General features: G+C 42.6%; 1 protein-coding gene across 8 annotated transcripts in view; it reads left to right on the top strand.

The window, feature by feature from the left end:
* NFATC2 (nuclear factor of activated T cells 2) overlaps nt 1–18,275 on the top strand; it is a 139,137-nt gene that overhangs the window by 63,491 nt on the left and 57,371 nt on the right. For all 8 annotated transcript variants that reach the window (XM_044297594.1, XM_044297595.1, XM_044297592.1 and 5 more), the window contains exons 4-6: nt 4,084–4,286; nt 7,375–7,547; nt 12,644–12,784. In XM_044297594.1, the coding sequence (XP_044153529.1) occupies nt 4,084–4,286; nt 7,375–7,547; nt 12,644–12,784 (517 nt within the window). The remainder of the gene's footprint in view (nt 1–4,083; nt 4,287–7,374; nt 7,548–12,643; nt 12,785–18,275) is intronic.

Raw genomic sequence — 18,275 nt, 5'->3', positions numbered from 1 at the left:
ACCACAGTGCTCAACTCAGCAATTCATGTCTTAACTGTGTAGAGCTGTAGGGTCTCTCTGTGGGAGTCCATCTCTGCCTCTAAAGTGGGAGGAAACTGGAATTCCTATAGGAAACCCATGAGAACATTTTAATGTCTTTCTATTTAAGCTGCTTCCCATCAACCTTGTCATGTTTTAATGGCTTTTTAGAAGATAGCTAAATGTGAAATGCTGTTAATTTCCATATGAAAGAAGTGATATAAATAGTAAGACTTATTTGGAAATGTTCCATAATGCAATTGAACACTCTTAGGCCCCTTTCACACGGGCGAGAATTCCATGCGGGTGCAATGCGTGAAGTGAACGCATTGCACCCGCACTGAATCCGGACCCATTCACTTCAATGGGGCTGTGCAGATGAGCAGTGATTTTCACGCATCACTTGTGCATTGCGTGAAAATCGCAGCATGTTCTATATTCTGCATTTTTCACGCAACGCAGGTCTACATGAAAATCGCAAGCATCCGCAAGCAAGTGCAGATGCAGTGCGATTTTCACACATGGTTGCTAGAAGATGTTAGGGATTAACAACCCCATTAAAGTCTAATCACTGTATTATTTTCCCTTATAACATGGTTATAAAGGAAAATAATAGCATTCTGAATACAGAATGCTACCTAAAATGTGCCTTCAGGGGATAAAAAAATTAAAAATAAATTAACTCACCTCATCTGCTTGTTCACGCAGCCGGCATCGTCTTCTTTCTTCTTCTTTCAGGACCTGCAAAAGGACAAGGGGCATAGCTATAGGGGAAGCAGGGGAAGCGGCTACTTTGGGGCCCTGACCCAGAAGGGGCCTATCCAGGAGGAGGAGGACTAAAAGATTTTGTCAGGGCCCCCTCAACAGTATTACACAATGAAATGATATACAGTGACAGTATAGACAGCGTATAAAACGGATGGAACAGCTGCCGGGCCTGGTCTGAGAGAGCGATCTTTACTAGCCACAGGAATGGGGGCGGCATGAAAGGAAGGGCTTGCGAAAAAATTACTGGGGAGGGGGCCCCATTCAAAAATTTGCTGTGGGGCCCAGTCATTTCTAGCTACGCCACTGAAAAGGACCTTTGATGATGTAATCATGCTGAATGAAGATAGAAGGATCTTATATCTTCATTCATCAGGACCTGCGCTGACATCACCGCGCTCACCACGTCATCATGGGTCCTTTTGCAGGTCCTGAAAGAAGAAGCAAGAAGACGATGCCAGCTGCGCTATCAATTGGATGAGGTGAGGTAATCATTATTTTTTTAACCCCTCAATCCACATTTTAGTAAGCATTCTGTATTAAGAATGCTATTATTTTCCTTTATAACCATAAATATAACCAACAATAAAATGAACAGAACACCTAACCCAAACCCGAACTTCAGTGAAGAAGTTCGGGTCTGGGTACCACAATCAGTTTTTTCTCACGCACGTGCTAAACGCATTGCATTTGCACGGAAAAAAACTGAACATCGGAATGCAATCGCAGTCAAAACTGACTGCAATTGCATGCCTACTCGCGCAATGCACACGCGACTCATCCGGAGCAAATCCGGGATGCCCATGTGAAAGAGGCCTTAGGCTTCTTTCACATTTGCGTTATAGATCTCTGGCAGGCTGTGTCAGTAGAGAACAGCCTACCAAAGATTTCTGGATCTGGCATGGCCGGGTGTTACTGCAATGCCTGCTGGCCCCATGACTATAATGGGAGCTGGGGGAGACCCGGCAGCTTCCCGGCAGATATACCAGGATTTGGCCGGACAAGAACCATTGCGTGCAGCAGTTTTTGTCTGGCCGAATCCTGACATATTTGCCAAGTTGAAGACAAATCTCCATAAGATCTCATTATAGTCAATGGAATCGGCATCCATTGCGGTAACATTCAGCTAAGGGTCCATTCACAGGTCCGTTGTTTCTTTCCTGATCTGTTCCGTTTTTTGCGGAACAGATCTGGACCAGATCTGTACCCATTCATTTTCAATGGGTCCTGAAAAAAAATCTGACATTGTGCTGTCCGATTTTTTTTTTCAGGACCCATTGAAAATGAATGGGTCCAGATCTGTTCCGCAAAAAACGGAACAGATCAGGAAAGAAACAATGGACGTGTGAATGGACCCTTAGCCAGCAAGCTGTTCTCTGCCAGAGACCTATAACACTAGTGAAATAGTGGGGCCATTTTCACATTGTCAGTATTTTGTACTTGGAAGCCAAAACCAGGTGTGGAACCTACAGTGAAATAGTATAGTAGAAAAGTTTGTGTCTCTTCGGTGTTTTGGACCTACTCCTGGTCTTGGTTTACAAATACTGATGAAAAATACTGGACAAATACTGACAGTGTGAAAGTGTCCTTAAGGGAATCAGTAGTATACTACTTAGTGTAGAATAAAAGTCACATTTATGTTCACCTAAGACAGGGGTGTGGAACCTTTTTGCTGCCGAGGGCCATTTAGATATTTATAACATCGTTCACGGGCCATACAACATTCTCAACTTATAAATGTGACAGCTATATTTGGTCAAACATATAATTGACTTAGGGGTAAGTTACAGAAATTGCACTTCAATTTTAAAAAATCGAGAGCGCTGCATTTTTGTAGCACAAAATGGCACCTGCACTATATATATTGCATATAGTACAGGCGCTACTTTGACCAAATATAGCAGTTTAATTTTTAAGTTCAGAATGTTATTCATTTAGTTCTTTATTTGGTATTAATGGCAGCCAAGCTAACCCCAGGGGGGTCCAGAGAGGGGTTTACCCAGCTTTCACTCTGCCACTGTCCCTGCCTCTTTCTTCACAACTGTCCTTTTCTCAGTCTCAGCTCTGCCCATCCCACCTCCATCAGCTTCCTATCAGACCCACCAGCCTAAATCAGCCTCAGATCAGACCTCTCAGCTTCAGATCAGACCCCAATCAGACCCCCCCCAGCCTCAGATCAGACCCCCAGCCTCAGATTAGACCCCATCGGACCCTCCCTAGCCTCAGAACAGCCCCATCAGACCCTCCCTAGCCTCAGATCAGACCCCATCAGACCCCCCAGCCTCAGATCAGACCCCCCTCAGCCTCAGATCAGACCCTCATCAGACCCCCCAGCCTCAGATTAGACCCCATCAGACCCTCCCTAGCCTCAGAACAGCCCCATCAGACACTCCCTAGCCTCAGATCAGACCCCATCAGACACTCCCTAGCCTCAGATCAGCCCTCATCAGACACTCCCTAGCCTCAGATCAGCCCTCATCAGACACTCCCTAGCCTCAGATCAGCCCCCATCAGATCCCCCAGCCTTAGATCAGACCATCATCAGACCCCTCAGCCTCAGATCAGACCCCTCCCAGCATCAAACCAAGCTTAAGATCAGATGATTAAAAAAAACAACTCTCCAGCTCTGGATGGCACTGCCACTTGGCAGATTCACTTACCCTCCCTGGTCTTCTTCCCGCCGCTCTGTACTGTGACCTGACAGCGCACAGCGTCAGGTCATAGTGCGCATCTATGTGCACTATGTCGGGATGCTGTATGTGTGAGGACACAGAGCGAGACCGGAAGAAGACCAGGGAAGGTGAGGACAGCCAGTGCAGTGCTGTTCTCATCTTCCTGTGCCTCCCGCATGCTTCCATAATGTCATTGGCATTTTCACTAAATGTTCTGGCAAGGGTCCGGGCCACACGGCCCGCGGGTCATTGGTTCCCCACCGATGACCTAAGACACTCTGTGTGCTGTCTGCATCCGTTGCTCCGTTCTGCGACCTCGCAAAAATTAAGAGACATGTCCTATTCTTGTCCGTTCCGCATATTGCGGAAGGCACATGGGCGGCATCCGTTTTTTTGCGGATCCGCAATTTGCGGACCACAAAAAACGCACAGTCGTGTTCATGAGCCCTAAGTGACACAGCACCCGTGTCCAGCCAGAAGAGCACAGCAGTGTCAGGCAATGGCTGCCATCATAACAGCCTGGTTTAATAGGGTTGATCCTGGTGACAGATGCTCTTTAAGTAAAAAAAAATAATAATATTCAGTTTTAGTTAATATAAACATATTTCATTCACTACTATTTCTACAGCTTCATGGCTACATGGAAAACAAGCCTTTGGGACTTCAGACCTTCATTGGGACAGCAGATGAACGGATCCTGAAGCCACATGCTTTCTACCAGGTCCACCGTATTACAGGAAAAACTGTTACTACCACAAGTTATGAAAAAATCGTCGGCAACACCAAAGTCCTGGAGATTCCTCTGGAGCCCAAGAACAATATGAGAGCAACGTAAGCACAAAGATTTTGATAAGATATGCTTTTCTAATATTGAAAATCTATTTATATACCATGGTGGTAATTTCCTTTACTGCTCCAATTCCTAGTCTTGTAACAAGAAGCATAAAGTTGTTCTATGCAGGAGGTAATCTTAAAGTTGTCAGAGAAAGCCTTAATGCTACTTTCACATCTTCGCTTTCTCTTTACGCTATTGAGATCCGTCATAGGATCTCAATAGCGGGGGTAAACGCTTCCGTTTGGTCCCTATTCATTGTCAATGGGGACAAAACTGAACTGAATGAAACTGAGTGCACCAGAATGCGTTCCGTTCCATTTGGTTGCATCCCCATCGCGGACAGAATAACGCGTTTTTCTGCCGCAATGTGGTGCGGAGCAAGACGGATCCGTCATGACTTACAATGTAAGTCAATGGTGGCGGATCTGTTTTCTTGGACCCAAAAGAAAACTGATCCATCCCCCATTGACTTACAATGGTTTTAGATATGGCTATTCTTGAGATAATACAACCGGATCCGTTTAGAACAGATGCAGACGGTTGTATTATTATGACGGAAGCGTTTTTTGCTGATCCATGACGGATCCAGGAAAAAACGCTGGTGGGAAAGTAGCCTAAGCCGCATTTACACGGTCAGGCCGATTATCTGCAACACTACAAACTCTGTTTCTCCATTATTTTTTGCTGGCAGCACAGCCATCTTAATAAATAAGATGCATCTCTGGCACAACATGCTCCAGAAAGAGAAATCTACATTGTGAGACAGTTATTGGCATAAATTATAGTAAATATTCCATGTCCCTCTGCTAAGCCTTAGACACTTTTTGGAAAAGTCACAAGCAAATTTTCGAACACCAAAAAGTAAAAAAAAAATTGGGGACAGTTTGACACCATTGTTCTGGTGCACAAGGGTTGGTAAAATGCCTCCCCTTCCCACCCCATAGTTTTTTTACTGCAGTGCCATGAATTTCAGGAGTTTTTACAAGCATGTTTTTATGGTGTTTTTTACACATATGTTTATACCATGCAATTTTCAGAGGCTTTTTTTTAAATCCTACACAGAAGTCTTTAGAAGAACTTGAAGAAAAACGCTACAAACAAAAAAGGATTGTTGTGGTGTTTTTTTTTTCCTATTGTCTTTCATCAAGTATCTGCATATTAGAAAAATATTTTTTTAACAGAAAAAATCCCCTGTAAAAGTGCTATGTGTGAAACTACCCTAAAAGGGGGCTCCTACATTTGCCATTTATCACCTATCTACCATAAAAGTGATGAATGTCTCACTTCTGTGGGACCCATTTCTGGGACCCCCACTGATCACTAGAATGGGGGGTCCGAGTTTGAATGGAGGCCGTCAAGACAGCTGAATAGAGTGATAGGCTGTGTCCATAGACATGGATTGGAGCATCATGCCACATTCTGAACTGTCACTGCATTTAATTCTCACCGTAGTTGTGCAGTAGGGATGAATGGGGAGTTTAGGACTCCTGCTCCAGAGATCACTTGGGGTCCCAGCAGTAGGGACCCCGCAATCAGACACTTATTTGCATATCTTGCGGATAGGTGATCAATGTAAATGGTTGGGAAACCTTTTCAAATTGTATCATTGATTTTTATTCACAGTACACTCATCATGCTTTATGGTGGTTGCCAACCCGTGGGTGTATTTTCCCACAGAATCAAAGGCTGACCATAAAATCTCAGTTCACAACAGCATAAATAGGCGGCCTTCCAGTTATCTCGGCCAACAGCAATCGAGGTGTAACTTAACTCTTTCTACACAAGCACTAATCAGAAAACAAAGATGTCACGTTGTAGAAATGTAGACTAATATAAAAAAAATGCCATAGAATGACGTGTACGGTTTTGTCCTCTGCCAAAGGATTTTCACAATTTAAAATCATACATTTTTAGGACATTAATTTAATTTTTTTTACTAATTTAATTAATTTTTAATATTAATTGTTAAGAATATTAGTTTGAATATTTCAAATGTAAGTTAACTTAAAATGTTGTAAAGTTAACTGTTGGAACCAAGTTCTTTTTGCCCGAACAGAGCGGCATTCACCTCTATGGGACTGCTAGAGATAGCCTCGTACAATGCTCAGCTCTTTCCGGCAGTCCCATAGAGATGAATACAGAAGCAGTGTTTATGAAACTCCCATTCTCTTGATTGTAGGGGCTCCCAGCTGTAGGACGCCCACCAATCTAACAGTTATCCCCTATCAACAAGGTAGGGGATAACTTGAAATGACTGGAATACCCCTTTAAGAGCTCTCTTTGTAAAAACTCTGTATATTGGCTAATAGTGGGGTGAGTGGCAGAGTGCCCTTTTTTAGGGAAGACTGACATTGGGAGGAAGAACATTTGAGTGCGACTTGTTTTCTTGAGTATACATTCCAGGGTTCGCTCCATCCACCCCAGGCTTTATTGTCCTGACTGCACAGGTGACATGCCTGTACGGCACACAAGACTGCTACAGCCAGTCACTGCCCTCAGCGATTTTGTGCCATGTACTGCTGAGGCCAGAGAATGGCTAGAGCAGTCAGGTGCAAAATATGGGCACATCATAACTGCAGCCAAAACATTATATCATAGATGCCGTAGAGGAGCAAAGTGGTGGGGGTTGGGGGTGGTTAGTGTAATTTCTTATTATTATTCTTACAGCGAGTGACTTTGTGTGTGTTGATGGCCAGAACTTTATTGGACATTCATTGGACCTAGTGTACAGTGCACCCTTATCTCTGGCATTTATTTTTAATTTTTTTTATCATCCCCTACCTTTTTGAAAATTTTCATTCTCAAGTCATACACTCACAGTTTTTTTTTTTTGTTTTACACAAAAATGTGTGGGGATATTGATTGGTTGGCCTCTTATTAACTATAGATTTTTTTTACCGAAGATAACCATTATCGGTTAGGAGTGTTTTATTTGTGTTAGACTTAAGTACATTTGCTGACTGTGGTGACCAATTTATCTCGTATCTATCTGTCTTCTATAATGTGAATGGCGACCTATACAAGGTAAGCTCAGGCTTCATTCAACTAATGTAAAGTAATCTATACTATGCTTTCTGTTGGCAGAATTGATTGTGCTGGGATACTCAAGCTAAAAAATGCTGACATTGAGCTGAGGAAAGGGGAGACTGACATTGGGAGGAAGAACACTCGAGTGCGACTTGTCTTCAGAGTACACATTCCAGAAGCCAGTGGGAGGATTGTCTCTCTGCAGGCAGCATCCAGCCCTATAGAATGCTGTAAGTACTGTTCACATTTATGTACCATAATTAGAAATGAGCACATTTCGTGAAATTCGCTTCCAGATTCAATTTAGGTATAATTTTTTTTTCTTTTACCCAAATTGAAAGTGCCTCATTTTCCCTGAAAAGTCATGTATGACACTGTGTGTTCTCCTGGGACTGTATCCAAGCTGTTTAATTCCAAGACAAGGAATGCAAAATTGATCTGGGTAAACAGATGGCAGCCAGTGGTAGCAAAACAGACTGGACTAAAGCATTTTTTTAAATAGTCCAAAAATCATCCCTTTTAGTGGAAAATGCCTTCTTCGCCATCTTCTGACCTGTAAAATGTTAGTCGCCATTTTGAGCAATCCTCGAAAATGCATCACAAACATTTTGGATTCACTAGAATCCAAATTTTTGGGGAAATTTGTAACAAATTTGATTCATTTACAATCGATTCCTTATCTCTAACCATAATATTGCAAATACCTTTAGGCCAACTTAGTTTTCTTAATAAAGGCACTGTGCTGGCAGAGGATCCGCCAAAGTTATGAAGAGGCACAGGCAGCTTCCTTGTGGTCTTACATTTAGGCCTCTTTCACACTGGCGTCCCGGGTGCATTGCGGGAAACCCGCGCGAGTGCGCACACAATTTCAGTCAGTTTTGACTGTGATTGCGTTGTGTTGTTCAGTTTTTATCGCACGGGTGCAATGTGTTTTGCACACGCGTGATAAAAAACTGAATGTGGTACCCAGACCCGAACTCCTTCACTGAAGTTCGGGTTTGGGTTCAGTGTTTTGTAGATATTATTATTTTCCCTTATAACATGGTTATAAGCGAAAATAACAGCATTCTTAATACAGAATGCTTAGTGAAATGTTGCTTGAGGGGTTAAAAAATAAAAACAATTAACTCACCACTTGATCCACTTGATCGCGCAGCCGGCATTGTCTTCTTTCTTCTTCTTTGAGGACCTGCAAAAGGACCTTTGATGACATAATGGCGCTCACCACGTCCCCTTCCTTGTCCATGCCACGCCACCCAATTTTAGACGTGAGCAGGGCCAAGTTACAGATAGCCGCCATCTGAGCCTGAAATACACCTAATTTAGGCGTATTTTAGTATAGTAAATGGCCCCCACAGTGTTTACAACTTTTTAAACATCACCAATTTTGTCACAAGTGGCATTTTTACTCCTCCTTCACCACTTTCTGAAAAAGAGTCGGGGAAGGGGCGTAGCCAGCAGGCCTAACACATTTATCTTCATTTGTGCCAGTTTTCTGGTGCAAATAAAGATAGACATCTATGGCAGCTCTTAGATGCTGTAGCTATCATTCTGGCGCATGGACTGTGGGAGAATGTGCCTAGTTTATAGGAAGGCGTGCACCACTTCATAAATTAGGTGCATCCTCCTGTAAAGCAAGGGATATTATAGATCGACATAACTCCTGTCTATGATAAATCTCCCCCTATGTGCCAAATAGACATCGCAACCAATACTAAAACTGCATTCATACACAGTTGAGTCATATTATAATGACCACCAGCTAACATCCAGAGTACCCAGCATGTTCAGCATGGAGAGCAGCTAGACAGGCTGGGAGCGGCTCAGTAAAGTCCTGGTAGGTTGTCACAGGTATCTGAAGCAATGGTGACTGTATTGCATCCCACAGCCGCTGGAGGGTTTGTGGGGGAGGATCCAGAGAGCGAACATGAGGATCGAAGTGGTCCCACATATGCTTTGGTTCGAGTTGGGAATTAGCGGGCCAGGGTAGAATGTGGAAGACTTGGTCACGCTCTTCCAATCAATGTCAGATATTTCTAGCTGTGTGACATGTCGCATTATCTTGCTGGAAGATCCCATCAGCATGTACAGTATATGTGTATGTGATCTGCCAGAATGGATTCATACCCAAATCGGTTGAGAGTGCTTTCCACGTGGATGAGTGGGCCCAGAGAATGCCACAAAAACATTTCCCAGACTATAATGCAGCCACCACCAGCTTGTGTTCTTCCAGCAATGGTTGCAGGGTGTTGGTTCTCTGATATTTATCGCCTGACATGCCAACGTCTAGCCGTTCCATGAAGCAATAAACATGAGTCATCAGAGATGGCAACCCTTTGCCAATCAGCAGAGGTCCAATTCAAATACTACTGCAAAAATTGAAGCCTTTTCTGCCAACAGCAGAGGTGCAGTGACAATCCATCTGCTCCGGAGCCCCATACGCAGTAGGGTTCGCTGAACTGTTGTTTGACACACGTCTGGTAGCCCCCTGGTTCATTTTGGTGGTTAGCTGCTCCACTGTAGAGTGTTTGTCCACCTTTGCGCACCTTCATAGCCAATGCCCACCTCACACATGGTGCACTCACGATACACTTTCACCACAGCAACAGCGAACAGTTCACAAATTGCGCAGTTTCAGAAATACTACCACTGAAACCCAATAACCCTCCCTTTTTGTAAATTTTAGACATCACCCCTTTTATACCCATGTCAGCAACATAGGATATATGTGCAGACAGCCTATCACACACCTTATATCCACCAAGCCAGCTCACGACACACGACTTCCTTCATGAGCTACACACTTCCAACGTCAAAAGTAGGGGGTGGTCATAATCAGTGATGGCCAGTTCGCATTGTTCGCCCGCGAACACATGCGGGCTGCCATCCTAACTCACAAGTCAGGAGAGGCACAGGTGGAACAGCCCGATGAAGGGCCCCGGCAGCTGTTCTCGGAACTGCCTGCTCCCGGTGACCGCATTTGTTTCAAACCGGATCGCGGCGAAGGGAAGGGCTTACCTGTAGCCTTGCGAGTTAAGATGGCAGCCCGCATGTGTTTGCGGGCGAACAATGCGAACTGGCCATAATAATGTAACTCAACTGTATATATATATGAATGTAGTGACCAAATGAAATGAAACAAAGATTACCTTTTTTTTTTTTTTACTTGTACTTAAGCGTTAAACTCTATTTTAGTCATTCAGCTTCCTCTGTGAGTAATGACCAAGTTTATTGAGCCGATCTGTCACAATGCCAGTGAAGCCTTTTGCGGTTGGTTGTCTGCCATCTAATTATTCACGCACTCCCACAACTTATCCGTGGTCTGATTACCCACAAGTGACTTCCTGAGACGTCCTTGTTTGTGAAAGGGGTGAGATAAACATCAGCAGTGCAGAAGAAGAAGACATTTATGCCTGAGGGCTGCTACTGAGCTCTAGTAGATACTAATATTGTCCAAAAAATTTAAATCGCATTAATTATGTCATTTTTTAAATAAAACAAACAATAAAACAAATATAAAAATATATAGTATAATGGAATCCACTGCAAGTTCACCTGCAATCACTTTGAGAACGTCACTTGTTTTTGGCTCCTATTTATGTAATTGGCGAATAGTTAGGTGACAATATTCCAGTCTATTAATACCGCTTAATTAATTATCTCAATAATTTGCCATAAAAAATATAAAAAGGAAAAAATAATAAATATTCCAAATGTGGTTATTCAGATGGTATAGTCAATATGTCCCACTGTAATAAAGTATGTTCCTTTGATGTTATGTACCATATGAGGTTTTGTATATATGACAATGTAGCCAATCTTTAGAAGCAAAATTATATATATTGCAAATATTGTATTGGAAATGATATGCCATATCAAGGTGATCCTAATAAAGATGGCAAACAAATCCGGTGTTTTTATATATGCATACTGTGACCGCCTCATCGTAGGTTATGCTAAGAATCGAGCCCAAATTTGTATACTGATTCCTGATATGGAACGCTATATGGCGCCCCTCTTTCAGACAGCTATGCCGACACCTCCATTTAGTATGCTTTGTATGAAGCGTGCTGGATATGGAAAATCCTGCCGGCACGTATGTTCGGCATTCAGCGTCCTCGATATGGGGCGTGCTTGATATGGAGCTTGTCTCAACGACACCGCAGTCAGGGCTTCACTTGGCGTCCTAATGGTACGGCCACACATTTTGATGCCAAAAACTAGGAATGGATAACAAAAAAAAAAAAGAAGTAATTTGTCCTTAATACTTTTTCATATTTATCTCAGCTTCAAAAACAGCATAATCTGTTCCGGACATGAAAACTTGTAATTTTCATGCTGCTGCCACTAATGGTAGCTCAGTGCAAAGAGATGTTATGGCTTCCATGGCAGTTAATGTTAACTGTATAAATTCCTATGCACTGAGCTCCCCCTAGTGGTGGCTATAGGCAGACAGTTTTATAATGCAGTGAGCGAAGCCTCAGACATAGAGCTGTATGAGATGATTTATCCATGTATTCATGATAGTTGTATGTAGTATGGCACAATATTTATAATGCACCAGTTCCACTTTTTCTGCCACAGAAATTGAATAAAGTGGGTGCAGCTGAGGGTGAATTTTTTTTTATTACAATATTTTAATTGCAATTTCTTACACTAAATTATGAAAGAATATGTAAATTTTTAAAAAATCTGGAGTTGAGCTTTGAATTTCTTGTTGTCTGGAAAACTTGGTGTACTAACATTTGCTATGGGTTCTGTGAGATCTGAGCATTGAGTAGCAAGACTCCAGGCCCATCTGTGCAGTAATGTGTTGTGCAAATCAGATCCCACTCAGGTAGGGTCTACCAGGATCATTTCTCTGGAAAACCCTGGCTGGAATGGTACCTTTTTATTCAGTGAAAAGTGGGTCTTCTTTGGCAAATGACTGACTTGGAAAACTTTTATTTTGCAGCACCTGCCCACAAGTAGTCTATTTAATAAAACAAGGCACATTCTCTTGGGGTCTACGTAAATATTTCAACATTTGGGGTTTTCCTCCTGCATGTGGTTTGGGTCATATACTCCACATACACCATTTGTATAGAATAAACGACTTAGTGTACTTTTTGTTTAGTATGTTCAGCGACCACTGCAGCTTGCCTGATTTTGTTAATCACGGCTTATCTATAGAACATCAGAAGTGCACAGCAAATGTTTTCTATTGCACTTTTTAAAAGACCAAACTTATGAAATTGGTTTCAATTTGTAAAATATAGAATGTGATTTAGAATTTTACATTTTTAAAATTCATGCAGCATTTTAAAAAGTTACTTTCTTTCTTCAGCTCAACGATCAGCTCATGAACTCCCTCTAGTGGAGAGGCAGGATATTGACAGTTGTCTTGTATATGGAGGGCAGCAGATGATTCTCACTGGACAGAATTTTACAGCTGAATCGAAAGTTGTATTCACAGAGAAGACACCTGGTAAGAAATAAAATATTTACATATACTGTATATAAAATCCATATATCACAATCTAATTGACCAGTCAGATGCACATACAGAAATCTCTCGGCTGCCTGGCCCTGTCAGTCAAAGTGGTGGGGGTGTGGCCGAAAATGAGCGGTACTTCTGGGTGCAATGGCAATGCCCTAGATGCACTGAGGAGCTCATTAGCATATCATAAAAACAAGTTTTGGGACCACCGATCAGGATGCGAGAAAGTCCATTGTGTTCAGTAGGGAAAGCCCACATCTACAAAATGGGTTGGCTTCATTTACAGGTATGTGCTGGGGGATTCCCTGATTTAAAGCGTACAAAGCCCCCAACCCTTCTTCCAACATATTTCACCACAAACATGGCACCCTCAGGAGTTGTGGGGCTATGGCCATCTGTGGTGAGACATCAATGTATGATATATCTATGTAGCCCACCTGAGAAAGTGTCACCAACCTGTCACCAATAAAACGCTGGTAGCATGTTATAGAGCAGGAGGAGCTGAGCAGACTGATATATAGTGGGAAAAGATTCAGTAAAACAGGTAACTTATTGATTGAAATCCCTGCACTTTCTGACCTTAGGACTGGAGTCTTTTGGGTGCCAAATCAGCGATTGTCAGTGTGTATAAGTATATATACAGATTTAGCTGTCAATCACCAAGTAGAACCGCCCACTGGACTCCTCAGAAAGAGCAGTAATTTCAATCAACAGGTCACAAATTATACAGATTATTTTCCTACAAAACTATATGTCAATCTGTTCCACTACTACTGCTCTATATAATGCTTTCTGTATATCACGCTGCATGTTTAATGTGACAGGTTCCCTTTAAAGGGGAATTGCCATCTTATAAAGCGATGACTCATCGTTAAAATATGTAATCGCATTATGAATGGTGTGGAATTGACCTCTGGGACCACCGCTGATCCTGAGAATGAAGAGGCCACAGAGCTGATCCTAGCATGATGCCAACACTTCATAAGATGGAAATAACCCTTTAAGGCAGCCTTGAACTGGCCCACCAGAGAACCAGAGGGTCCTCCAGTGGGCCTAGGCTCAGATACCATAGTGGGCCCTAAAGGTCCAGGAGGAATGAAAAAAAATTGGAGCTGCCTTTGGAGCCAGTCACTTGCCACTAGGGTTTGTTTATTTTTGGGGTTGGGCCCTAAGAATACTTTCTTCTAGTGAGCCCTAGGAACCCCAGTCTGAAACGGCTTCTTCCCTCATTCAGCCCCTCTGTGTTGAGCATCGGAGCTGCAATTGCGTAGAGCAGGGGCTGTTTATTTACCTTTTTACAGCGGTCCCAGTGACATCACCAGGATCACTGCTAGGCGGAATCCTCCACCTACCCTAGCCCGGCCAGTATGTCACCGGATCTTAAGAAAAAGCCCTTGCTCTATGCTATACAGCGCAGAGCAAGGGAAGCATGAAATGCTCCAATGCTCTACTCAGAGGGGCTAAATGGGGGAAGAAGGTAATGTCTGGGTACAGCTCTGAACCTGGACAACCCCTTTAAGGGATATCCTGATTTTAGCAGCAGGGACTAGTTGAGTACACTGAGCTTGTGAGGCCTGATTTGAAGTCTGGCACTAAGTTTCACTTATTGCATCAATCTCTGGAATACAGAAAGCTGTTTTAACTCTGATGTCATTGGGATATCCCAAAGAAACATTGCAAAACAGGAACAATCTAAGTGCTCTGATTGAGAAACAGGCTTGCTGTAAGCCAGTTACCATGGTTATATGAAATGCAGGGAGACGGGTGGAATATTTTGGAGGGGTCCTTTGTGACACAGTCCTTTGGAATCTTACAGATGGTAAATCCTCATTAACACAGGAATCTACCATTCACTCCAGCCTTCCTGGCACTGTCTTCTTTATGGGGGCGCACATGGAAGCTAGCCTATACTTGATTGTTCTGCTCTGAAATCAAAAGGCTTTTTTTTTTTTACTCTTTGGAGACAAAAATTATGAAGGCCTCCGATTTCATAAAATTCTGGCATAGCAAGAGAATATCCTTCTTCCCCTTCTGAGTCACAACTTCTATGTGACTTATTTTATTACAAGTTCCCAGTATGAATCTAGGCCTCCATATAATGTGTAGGTGTTCAGGTGACAATATGTGTTCCAGCTGCTCGGAGGTTTATTATAATATTGGCGGTATGTGTGCATATGTAGAATTCATTATACTAGTGTAAGGAGACAGACCGGAGTTGACAAACGTCTAGGCTACTTGACGTAAGTGGTTGGTGAGAAACTTCCCCCTTCTTGAGACACCATGAATGATAAACGTATAAAGTATTGGAAGATATTGTAGTGCATTTTAGCGGCTGTTTACATCACGTTGTTGCCTACATTTAGCGTGTACACCAAGATCCTATTGTACACCCTAAAAATGTCCATAGCCCTCCACTGTGCCAGAGTGTCCTTTTGGCTTCTGCCTGGCTGGTACATGTTAGTATACTGCAAAAAATTTGTATGAAATAGCGTAGCAGACTTTGCTGTTCTATCCTGTGGAGTACAGTACAAAAAGTTAAGGGATTGTCCCATTAATAAGGCACCTTATTCCCTACCCATAGGATAAGGTTTAAGGGGGAGATTTATCACCCCTTACACAATGGATTTGACATTAAAAATGCAAAATCCAGTTTTGTGACTTTTTAAATGCCATTGAGACTAGATTTAGTCACAACTGGCATTTTACACTACCCTCACCAAAAAGGAAGCAGGTGTGGGCAGTGCCATCGGCCGCACATTATCATCATTTATGCCAAAAACTGGTGTAAATGATGACTGAAATCTATGCCAGCTACGAGTTGGAGTAGATTTCAGTCTGGCATACAGACTGCCAGAGGAGGCATTTGTTCTTGTGATCGCTGGAGGCCCCAGCAGTCAGACCCCTGATGATAAGACACTTATCAACTATCCTTCAGATAGGGAATACGTTGTCTTAGTAGGGTTCTCCCATTACTCCTTTAAACATGTATACATGAACTAGATAGCCTATGGGTGAGGTTTGCCATACAAATTAGATGTATGTTGGCCGAACCTACACCTGCCGATTTCGGTGGGACAGGCCAACCAACTATGTTGTATAGTGGCCACCCAGTAGATATCGGGGAGATCAGGATCAGTATGTTGGCTTCCTCTATCCTTTTTTTACTGAGAATACATGCATGCACATCTGCGCTAACCAGGACACGTATGAGTGGATCAGGACAGATAGCTGCCAGTGGAACAAGTGTGTAACGTTTACCTTGGTTTATTGGCTGGAAGCCTGATGTGGCAAGTAGCATGCTTATAGTATTATTAAAAGTCCATGGAATGTCAGGTTACATTACAAAATGGATCATAATGGATCTGCCATGACTCTTGTAAAACGCAAGCCATGATGCTAGTGTGAACAGAGTCTTATAGGAATGGGATGTGATTACTCCCTGTTTTGGGAGACTATTTAGAAGTTGCATGCATTACATCTGCTCTAATGTGGCATCATATGAAAGCCTTTATCTAAGAAGTAACTTGTACTGGTGATCAATCCCTTACATTGGACCATTGCACCTAGCATGCATATTGTGTTTAAATTCTGCATATTTGCCCTAGTGTGAACAACACCTGCCATTTAGATACTTGGTGTTACATAGCTGCCTGCCATTTACTGTAAAGCTTCAGTGAGTGTGTGATGAACATTTCCACCGTTGTAGTCCTCATATGTATAATAATTCTTACTACAAGCAGGTCTTTACAGAGATAATAGAAACCAGGTTCCTAAAGTGCTGGCAGTGGGATAACATCTATTTGATGTTCACTCAGTTCAATGGCATTATCTACAGTACATGACCCGTGTAATATGGGGTTCATCTTTGCCCTCCATGACTGTATAAAGAGTCATTTCTGCCATAGTTGTGTTTCCATGGATCAAGAAATGTCATTTTCAACTTTGTATTTACATATCTTCTTGTATTTATAAGCAAAGATGGCAGTGCGAGTGCACTGTTAGCATCTATTATTTAAATGAATATTCCAGGATTTTAATATTGATGGCCTATCCTCAGAACAGGCTTCATTATCTGATCAGCCGGGGTCTGACGCCCTGCACCAAATCCAATCAGCTGTTTCAGAGTAGCTCTGGTGCCTGACGTTGGGGCCAGAACTACACAGCTTTGTCCGCTATGTATTGAATAGAGCTGTTAAGTACAGCGCTGCTCCTATTAAAGTGAATGGGCACAGTGCTGCAGTTACCGGCCCTGTCCACTGCTCAACGGACTGCACTGTGTAGTTCTAAACTACCCTGAAACAACTCATCGGCTGGGCCCTGCAGATATGATATTGAAGGGCTGTCCTGATGGTGGACCATCAATATTAAAATTTTGGAATACTGCTTTAAGTTCTTTAATGTTCTTTAATAATTGATACATGATTCAAGTGATTGCTGCCATACCATGCAGAAATAGTTTTTATGCTCATATACCACATACCTCTGAGCAAGCAATCGCTTTGATAGAAACCTGTGGTTTGGTAATCAGACAAAAAAAAAAAAAAAATCTAAAATGTTTGAAAAATGTGCTTGCTAATCAAATATTTTAGCACCTGTCAAATCCCTTGTGGTTTTCTGCACTCAGGATTGTTGCGAGACCACATTTTCTTTCTACACGATGATTCATATGACAGTAAAGAGAGATAGAGGGAGCAGATAACAGATTATTAAGAAAACAGGAAACGGGAAAATGCAGAAAATGAACAGACGTAGTTAACACCTTTTGCTGAAATTCCTTTTGATAATCCAGTTGTACATTCTCATGCAGGGGAGTAGCTAGAAGTGACTGGGCCCCACAGCAAATTTTTGTATGGGCCCCCCCTCGCCCAATTTTCGATATTGAGCTGTTGATATCATCATATTAGTCTCCATGATCTAATTAAAAATATACTATTTTTACCACCACCTGACGTTTTTATCTATATGCAAATTACCTTCCTAACGTGCCCAAGGGGCTGTCCCTCCGGCTGTTTGTGCCCAGCCGTGCCCATTATCGACAAGCCCAGCGCCGTCCCGCTGTTAATTATTAACTGCTGTCCTCATCTTTTTTTTTTTCTAAGTGCGGCGTAGTCTCGCGCATGCGCCTATGTTACTCACAGCGGGGCCTGCGCGGTGTCCTGGCAGCAGCCTCAAGTAATGTAATCGCACATGCGCCAGAAAGCGGAGAAAGCGGGCGCATGCGCCGTAGTTCTTTTGCTCCAGAAAACTGGCTAAAATGATGATAAAGCAGCTGGCCCCGCTCTTTTCATGCCCCCTTTTTGGAAAAGTGGCGAGGCTGACAGAGAAACACCACTTGTGCAAACATTTTTGACATATTTAAATTATACATTTATTTTTTACTTTTTATAGACCCTGTCCAAAATACACAATAAATTTGGAGCAAGATTCGACAATTTCAACATTTTAAAATTGCGTAGGTGCCCAGATCACAGTTGTGAAA

The sequence above is a fragment of the Bufo gargarizans genome, chromosome 6 (genome assembly GCF_014858855.1).
Source record: "Bufo gargarizans isolate SCDJY-AF-19 chromosome 6, ASM1485885v1, whole genome shotgun sequence".
NCBI lineage: Eukaryota > Metazoa > Chordata > Amphibia > Anura > Bufonidae > Bufo > Bufo gargarizans.
The sequence above is the reverse complement of the archived record's forward strand: the minus strand, read 5'-3'. Positions and strand labels throughout refer to the sequence as shown.